General features: G+C 50.9%; 2 protein-coding genes across 5 annotated transcripts in view; one reads left to right on the top strand and one right to left on the bottom strand.

Moving 5' to 3' along the window:
- The window catches only part of cicb (capicua transcriptional repressor b), a 42,028-nt gene extending 39,453 nt beyond the window's left edge, over positions 1-2,575 (top strand). For all 3 annotated transcript variants that reach the window (XM_060064124.1, XM_060064121.1, XM_060064122.1), the window contains exon 21: positions 180-2,575. In XM_060064124.1, coding sequence (XP_059920107.1) covers positions 180-484 — 305 coding nt within the window. In that variant the 3' untranslated portion in view covers positions 485-2,575. The remainder of the gene's footprint in view (positions 1-179) is intronic.
- A 563-nt stretch (positions 2,576-3,138) lies between these two features.
- Positions 3,139-8,906, bottom strand: znf526 (zinc finger protein 526). 2 transcript variants are annotated; one of them, XM_060064126.1, is made up of 8 exons: positions 8,684-8,906; positions 7,788-8,105; positions 7,360-7,514; positions 7,099-7,194; positions 6,201-7,015; positions 5,890-6,025; positions 3,839-5,470; positions 3,139-3,689 (listed from the first exon to the last, which is right to left on the bottom strand). In XM_060064126.1, the coding sequence occupies exons 1-8, from the start codon at positions 8,688-8,690 to the stop codon at positions 3,516-3,518; spliced, it is 3,333 nt and encodes a 1,110-aa protein (XP_059920109.1). In that variant the 5' UTR covers positions 8,691-8,906; the 3' UTR covers positions 3,139-3,515. The 2 variants fall into 2 exon arrangements, with proteins under 2 accessions (XP_059920109.1, XP_059920108.1); XM_060064125.1 differs by having other exon boundaries at positions 7,351-7,514.
- Between the last annotated feature and the right edge of the window lie 198 nt (positions 8,907-9,104).

Genomic DNA, 9,104 nt, shown 5'->3' on the forward strand with positions numbered 1-9,104 from the left:
TCTTAGTCATTTTGGATAAAGGTGTCAAACAGCTACATTTTTATTTATTTGCGGTGTGTGAGAACGGCTACCTTGTCCAAAGTTGTGCAGGGATCGCTCTAATTAACAAAGTACAAAGAGCCACTGTACACAAGGCAGATATGTAAAGAGCCGAGCTGACCGCTGCATTCCCCTCACAGCCCAGGCCACCGCCGCCTTCCAGACGCGCTACTCGGACATCTTCCCCACCAAGGTGTGCCTGCAGCTGAAGATCCGGGAGGTGAGGCAGAAGATCATGCAGACCGCCGCCCCCTCCGAGGTCTCCGGCCTCGGGGGTCCGGACTCCATGCCTTCGCTCCCTGGGCCCTCTGGCTCCCAGTCCGGAGAAGGGTCCGGGGCAGGCGGTGGGGGAGGAGGAGGGGGGGAGCCGGGGGGAGCGGACGGGGAGCGACCAGGAGAGCACAGCCCGGGAGATCCCCGGGAGTCCCAGGACTCCTCCAGATGAGGGAAGCTGATCGGTTTCTTTTCGATTTGTCGGATCAATCAGCGACGGTCAGAGTCACGCCTCACCGCCACCCAGCCTGCCCCCCTTCCCGCCACCACCGGGGTGTTTCAGAGGTCGCACTCTTCACCTCTCTGGTCTCTTCCTCCCATCTTTACATCCTCAGTGGCCGACTTCACAGAGGAGAGGACACACATAAGGTGTACAACGACGGGCATTGATCCATTTGAGCCGTTAATAAGCCCTGTACCAAAAAAGATTTACATGTGAGATGCCAGTGGCACAAAAAACACCGTTAACACAATACCATGACGCACACACGGACACATAACCACCCACACATAACCACACACGCACACTACACCCTGTGGACTTGTATTTCCACAGTTGATTCAGCACTCTTGTTTGTATGAACAACCTTGGATAAGGCCTCCATTGAAGCCAGTTAACTGCAGACCATTGTGTTCACCTAGACCTCGTCTGGCCCTGAAGCAACTGGGGCTGTGGTCGGGACTTACAGGCTCTTGTGGCCCCTTTTCAGACTGTGGAAGAAGTCAGTAGTTTTAGTCAGTTAAACTAGTTTTATTATTTTTTATTTAGAGTATAAATAATTCTGAGTACCAAGCAGCGACAGACTGCAGGATATGAACAAAGTGTGTGTGTGTGTGTGTGTGTGTGTGTGTGTGTGTGTGTGTGTGTGTGTGTGTGTGTGTGTGTGTGTGTGTGTGTGTGTGTGTGTGTGTGTGTGTGTGTGTGTGTGTGTGTGTGTGTGTGTGTGTGTGTGTCACTGCTGGACATTATGGGGGCTGGGCCCTCAACGGCTGGGGACTGTTTCATTGGATGAGATAACCTGTTGCTATGGGGATGGTTCAGAATGGCCCTTTCATGGAGTTCTTTTCACCCCAATTTATTGCTTAACTGTAGACATTCGGGGGAGGTCTGTTCAAACCAAACGGTCTAATCTTATGTGGACATTTTTGGCAGTGCCATCATCATTATCCTCGTCATTTTCATCATGGCCAACCGACATCAATCATCCCTTCCTGTGGTTGACCTCAGCAGATGCCAGTAACTAGGAAAGCAAGCATTCCTGTGCCTCATTCGCTCGCCATGAAGGAAGACGTGGGCCCCAGTCAAAAAGGCACATCCTGTTCACAGCTGGACTGAATCCTATTAGTTGCCTCAACCACAAATCCATATATAAAGGAGGTTGGGGTTACCCAGCCTTAATCCCTCCTGTTGCCAAGCAATTTTATTACCAGTTTTTATTCAATATTATCATTATACTTCAGTTTTGTTGTATTTCTCTTGTTTTTAATACTCTACTGTGTCATTGAAGTAAAACCTGGTCCTTTTTAACTGACGGATATTATTCTAATTGTGACCAACCGTTAATTTCTAGAGCTAGTTTTGAGGCAGGTGTGTGAGGACACTTACACAAACCCTCCATTTTAGTCTTTCATTCGGTTGCCCTCACCTCAACATAGGACCTGTGGTGCACTTGTTTTCTTGATTGTCACAAAGGAAAAAAAAATCCTCTAAATGTGGGACCTTATATTCCTTTTTAAAAGAGTAATAAGTCATGTCTTTTTTGACAACCCTGTATTCTTTTTACTCCCTCACTATTAAGTTGGATTTTATAACCTTCATCCCTTTGCTTGTATTCCTCCTCCCTCCACCTCTTTCCTTCCCTCCTTCCTTCCTTTGTCACTTTATTGCAAACTCCATGCACGGCCATCTGGATCGATGGAGAGAAACTGGGGGAAGTAGGGCAAGGGTAATTAATCAAAGAGGGTTGGTAAGGGTATATTATATCGGTTGTCTTTGTGCAAGACTGGGTTGTGTTGTACATAATTACTGTAGAGTCAGTAGACTCGTTATATTGAGGAAAAATGTGTCATTGAATATACGTTGATTTTAAAGATGCCCATTACTGAAGGTTAGACATGGTATGGAGGAAAAAAAAGTGGATAATTTTTTTTTGTATTATTCTCCTTGTTTTGCTGCTACAGTAAGTGAGAGAGGAATTTATATGAATAATTTAAGTTTGTATCTGTACCTTTCAGTATACAAATAAAGTAGATGTTCAACTCATGTCCTATCTGGTTGTTTTACTGGTGCCTTAAAATGAAATCACTCAAGTTTATATAAATCATTTATTATACGATTTTCTTCAGTTAATTTCATTATTCAATTCAGTTCTCAGTTCTCAATTGCATAAAGACATAATGGGTATTAAGGCTGCAACGATTAGTTGGGATATAAACTGAATGGTTCAAGTAAACATTTTCTGCAGTAAGAATCAAATATTTGGTTCAATGGATCATTAAAGGAAACGTTAAGTCTTCCTTGGCTGCTTGTGAGATAAAGGAAGCACATCTAAGACATCACGGATCACGTAACTTGAAATGGGATTGGCTATAACATGTTCAGACTAAATGATTCGAGAAACTGATCAGATTTATCGACTTTGAAAATATTGTTAAGTTGCAAGCCCAGATGGGTCTTATGTCACTGACAAATTAGCGTAAGCGTAATCCAATGAGGCGTTATTACACTGTCATATTTTCTGTAAAACTAGTACATCAAACACGTGTGTGTTGTATCCCTTAGCATAGCAGTTCAAGATTATTTCAACAGACACGGGAAACATTGAGAAAGATTCTTCAAAACAATTTATTCCACTATTTACAATAGAATACATATATTCAAGCCTCACTTCCAGAAGATCCAACAAAAGTAAAAAAAATAAAAAAAATTGGCATCAACATCAAGTAGAACAAACAAGACTTCCTCCTAAGTCTCAGCTATTATTCTTCAGATTTAAATGTGCATTCAATATGAAATGTTAAATATTAGTATACTGAGTTGTTGAACGGAGATCTATCAGTTAAGCATATTTGTGATTGTCAATCATTTGGGGGAGTACTATTGGCCCTGGTAATGTCACTTTCTCCTTTGGCTTCAAGTAATGATTCTGGAATAGCCTTATCCTTTAGCTGGGGACTAGTCAGTCTGAAAAATGCTTTGGGCCTCAAAGAAGCTGCAGGCCTTCCACGGTGACCGTGTCCATGGTGAGGCCGTTCTCCAGCGCTGTGTGGTAGATCTCCAGGGCCTGCTCCAGCGCCAGGGTTCCTCCTTCCGCCGTCTCTATGATGGCGATGGTCTCTCCAAATTCATTGCACATGATGGTAGGTGTGCCCTGTGCCTGAAAGGAAGGAGGAGGAGGGCAAAGAGATAGGTCAATATGGGCTACAGTAGGGATAGATGAGGTAACAAGCGATTTTATATACATCAAGTATTTAAGTATTATCCACATCACAGTTCCAATTCACAAGAGCCCAGTGAGGAGCCGACCTGCTGCAAGTCGGAGGCCTGGATCTGGATGATCTGAGGCTGTCCGTTGAACAGCTCCCCAGCGCCGCCGTCCACCAGCGACACGGCAGAGCTGGTCTCCATGGGCACCTGGGCGGCCTCCTCTTGGAGCTTCTGCTGCCGAGCGTGGGTCTTCTTGTGGTTCCTCAGGTTGGAGAAAGTCTTGAAGGCCTTGCCGCACTGCGGGCAGGCGTGCGGCCGCTCCCCGGTGTGCGTGCGCCGGTGCTCCGCCAGGTGCATGCTCTGGATGAAGCCCTTCCCGCACACCTCGCAGCGGAACGGCCGCTCGCCCGAGTGCGTGCGCAGGTGCTCCCGCAGGTGCGTGTTCTGGCGGAAGCGCTTGCCGCACACCTGACAGGGGAAGGGCCGCTCGCCCGTGTGCACCCTCTGGTGCAGCGCCACGGCCGACGACGACACAAACAGCTTGCCGCAGATGGGGCATTGGTGGGCTTTGGGACGCTTGCCGCCCGCGGTGCCACCGCCGCCGCCGCCGCCTCCGGTGCCGGCGCGCGACCGCCCGGGCCCGGCCGCCTGGTGGCTCAGCTGGTGGAGCCTCAGGTTGGGGAAGGAGTTGAGCTTCTTCCCGCAAACCTTGCAGTCCAGCCCTCCCCGCACCAGTGCCGACGACCCCCCGGCCTCCCCCTCCTCCGTCGTGTGGGCGGAAGAGGCCCCGGACCCCGCGTCGGCGACGGCGGGGTCTCCGGTGCCGAGCGGGGCCCCGGCCTCCAGCAGGCTGGCATGCTGCTCCAGGCAGTGGAAGTCCCTCTGCCTGCGGGTCAGGAAGCCCGACTCGCAGTGCGGACAGGGGAAGGGCGCGGGGGCCCCGGGGTGAGCCGCCGTGTAGCGGTGCGCCGCCAGCTTGGAGGGCCCGGCGAAGACGGACGGACAGTCGGGGCAGGTGAGCTTGGCGGGGGCGTCGTGCAACAGGCTGTGCTGCCGCAGGTTGGACGACTGGGAGAAGGTGCGCTCGCACACGTCACAGCGGTACGGCCGCACGCCAGAGTGAATGAGGCTGTGGCGCATGAGGTTGGCCAGCGACGAGAAGGTCTTGCCGCAGTCCGAGCACTGGAAGGGCCGCTCCCCCGTGTGCGTGCGCAGGTGGTTGCGCATGTGGATCTGCTTCTTGAACGACTTGGAGCAGACGCCGCACACGAAGCTGCGCTCCGGCACGTGGAACTTGCGGCGGTGGTTGGCGAGCTGCAGCGGGGAGGAGAAGGTCTTGGGGCAGGAGCGGCACGAGAAGGCCCCCTTGTCGGGGGCACTAGCCGGAGGGGCAGGGGCCGCCGCTGGGTCCTGCGACTCAGAGGACGCGCAGACAGAATCGCCATTGGGGGCGGGGTGGTCAACCAAGCCCACCTCGGTGGCTGCTTGTTGGAGGAGGCTGCTGGAGTCTGAGGAGAGAGCGAGGAGTCCGCCTCCCGCCCGTTTCACCTCCTCGCCTCCCTCCCCCTGACCCCCTTCCTCTTCCATCTGCTGCATCTGATCGTCTGTGAGAGGAGCGAGGAGGTCATTGTTCTCATTTGGCTCCTCCAGCATTCTGGCGGCCTCCCTCCTCTCTCTGGCCCTCTGCAAGATGGTCAGAGCCGACAGGGACGCCCTCCTGGGGGCCGACTCCTTCAAGATGAACAAAGGTTGATGGTTACATCTCATCGTAATACAAGACTCCCTACCTCCAGCTTTTGGTCCATACTCCAAGTACATAGTAAAATATTTGTATGAGCGCCTTATTATGAAGTGATCTGGTTAGAAACAGATGTGTCCAATATAAAATGGAAGAAGGTGATGAATTTTGCAAGGGAACTTGGTGGAGGACAATCACAACATTGAGGATTAATGTTCATCCTGGGGGCACAACAAAGTTAAAGATGCTTCACTGAATTATGGTGCATCTCCCTCCATTATTCCCACGACGGTGCTTTATTTACAGCCTTCCTCTACAAACGTATTCATGGCCTATCGTTCACAAAATGTCTTGAAGAGGATGCCATGCGTCGTGAGGACAGAATAAGGACAAACATATTGCAATTTCTTACCGAAGCAATGGGGGTGGGCTGGGCAGACGGGTCTCGGTTGAGGTGGGTGCGGCGGTGGTAGAGGAACTTGGTCATGTTGGTGAAGGTTTTGCTGCAGACCTGACACTTGTGTAAGGGGTCGGCGATGTGGGACTTCCTGTTAAGAAGAAGAAAGTAGAAAATGAGGGGGATAAATCAACATGGAGGAACCTCTTTTGGGGCCAACCACGGTCTGCACTGTAATCCCATACAGGGGGCTCCGCCACTGCAGTGTGACGCGATTACTTAACTTAAAGGACTAGTGTGGGGGGCCTTTAATGCCTTGCGTGTACCTGTGCATGATGAGCGTCATCTCGGTGGTGAAGCCGTGCCCGCAGTCCACACAGAGGTACCTGGCCACGCCAGAGTGTGTGCGCATGTGCGTCTGCAGTGACGTCGCCTTCTTGAACACCTTGTCGCACTCGGGGCATTCGTGCGTCCCCTGTTCGTGCACGCGCTTGTGAGCCGCCAGCCGGTTGGCGGAGGTGAAGGTGCGGTTGCACAGCTCGCACTGCTGGGGCGTGGCCCAGATGGCGTTCCTCTTCTCCGCGAGCCTCAACCGGGACTCGTCCGTCCTCTCTGCGTCCTCCCTCGCCCTCAGCTCCTCGAAGCCGCTCATGACTCCCGCCTCGCTGCTCTCCTTGTCCTGACCTAGGAAGTGCTCCCCTTGGTGCTGGAGGAAGTCCTCCGGGGTTTGGAAGAGCAGGGAGCACTCGGAGCATTCGTAGGGGTGGATGACCACCATCTCCGCCTGCTGCTGCGCATCCCCCTGGATGCCCGGGGCAAGCCTTATCTCCAGCCTCTGGAGGCCGTTGTCCAGCAGCCCCACCTTTCCTGAGGAGCCCGGCCCCAGGGTGGACAGCAGGGGAGGCAGCGTCTTGGTGCGCAGCGTGTTGCCCGTGGTGGAGCCGTCCGCCAGCGCCTGGGCCGTGAGGATCTGCAGGTGCATGGTGGCCGAGCCCAGGCTTGGAGAGACGGCGGACAGCATGGCGGCGTTAGGCGGCTTGGACATAATCTGTCGTTTCTTCGGTTGTCTTTGTTGCTGCTGCTGCTGCAGCTGTTGTAGCTGTTGCTGCTGTAGCTGCTGTTGCTGCTGCTGGGTGAGAACCTGAGGGAAAGGAAAACAAAGTTAATGTCTCTGAAACATCCGCTCAACTCCCCCGCACCATGACCCAAATGGGAGAAGTTTACCTGAGCCAGGATCTCCTCTGCTTGCTGGTCGCTCAACACATAGTTCTGGACACTGTTCAACAGAGTGATGGTCCCATCGGATTGCAGCACGTACTCCTAGAGCAAAGAGGAGAAGAGAAACTTGACTAGCCAGGGCAACGATACATGTTTCATCATCATGTTGCACTGAGCTTTTGTCTTCCTAAAGACAAAAGAAAAAAATACACTCATGTGTGCAGCCGAGTACAACATGGGCATGTGCGCTGTCCTTACGGCGGTCACCATTTTGCTGTGTGTGCTACTTCTGCTGTGGCTGTTTCGGTGTTCCAGCCAGACATCAGGGGAGTCAAAAAGAGCCAGGCAGTCCAGACACTGGTACTTGACCGGCCCGGAGTCCTCTGCTCCCGCCTCGTCTGTCTCCAGGACCTCACAGAGCTCTGAAGGAACAAACATGCCTAAGAATATACTGCACTGGAATACGAGTTTCAGGTCAGAAAACGATGAACTCATGCACTTATAAACAAGCAACAAAAAAACAGACAATGTTGAATTAATTGAAATGAATAGAAAATGTCAGCTAAAACCTAAAAAATGACATACTCTGTCATACCCCCCGAAAATGTCGTACTCGTCTTAGGTGAAAGAATTGATGACACCATAAAATCCTAACAGACATGAATAATTAATCAAACCCAACCATTCCCCCTTACCCTGGTGCTCCACCTCCATCCCCGCTTCTCTCATGTGCATCTCCTGGTGTTGCAGTAGTTCATCGGAATTCACCAGAAGAGCTCCACACTCCAGGCACTGGTACTGCTGGGTCTCCTCCATCTCAGTCATGTCCTGGATGGACACCTCTTGCTCCCCATCCCCCTCAACCCCGTTGTGGATCTGCTGGTGCACCAGCACATCTTCCAGGGTGTTGAAGAGCTCCTGGCACTCGCTGCACATGTACTGGTGCTCCACGTAAACACCCTCCACGTCTTCCCCTGGCTCAGTCATCGCTGCGTAGCTCGTGTTTAGGATGTCTTGAAGAAGTTGGTCATGAAGGGAATGTTTTGCCTTGGTGCGGTTTACTTAAACGTGAACCTAGTTTTGTGTCCATAAGTTTGAGTAGTCTGTTGAATTGCATAAAAACGGACTTCTGACTATGAACTTGACCCTGCCGTTACAAATACAAGATTAATTAGTCCATCGGGTGTGTTAATGGGGTGATATATGGCCGACCGCGGCCATCGTAACGTTATTCATGATACAGGTGATATTCCACGTCTCGTTTGTAAACAAACACTTGGTACTGGTTTATAAGAGGCATCAAAATGAATCCACGATGAATTACACGAATGTCTTGTATTACCGATCCAGCAGTCGAGCAAGTATTGCTAATAATGTTAATTCACCTACAAATGTACCTCATTGCTATGCTTGAAGTATGCGATGGCATAGACAGAGCTGTTGGCGGCGCTCCCTCCGATATTGAAACCTTTTACTCGGCACCGCAATTTCCTGAGAGTAGCTCCCCGGCGCACGGCGGTCGTCAGGCGGCGCTACCCAATTTTCTCCGCGAGTCTACAGCTACTAGGATGGGCCCTTCTTTTTTTCTTACCTCTCATTTACTCTCGTTGGACTATCCCTCGTGTGCTCGTCACTCGCACTTCACCCGAGCGTTTCTTTCTCGATACGCAGACCTCCTGTCACAACCTTGGGAGCAGATAGTTTAAAATACGCCAGTATTAAATCACATTTCAATGCATGAAATTAAACGTTTGCCCGCCGTTCGCCTCCATTCTTGTGATAAGTCGCTCCGCCCAAATGCAGTAGTGCTCGACTTTTCGGGAGCTGTGATTGGACAGAAAATCTGACAATCATTTATCGTTCACTCGGGTTGTGGATCTTGTAGTTTTCTTTGACATTTACATTGACACAATTTTTGCTGTGGGAATTGCTGGTTATTCTTTTTTAATAATAAATAATGCCCTTTAAATATAAAAACATGACATGATATCGATTTATCTTATTTAGACGGA

The sequence above is a fragment of the Gadus macrocephalus genome, chromosome 11, assembly GCF_031168955.1.
Source record: "Gadus macrocephalus chromosome 11, ASM3116895v1".
NCBI lineage: Eukaryota > Metazoa > Chordata > Actinopteri > Gadiformes > Gadidae > Gadus > Gadus macrocephalus.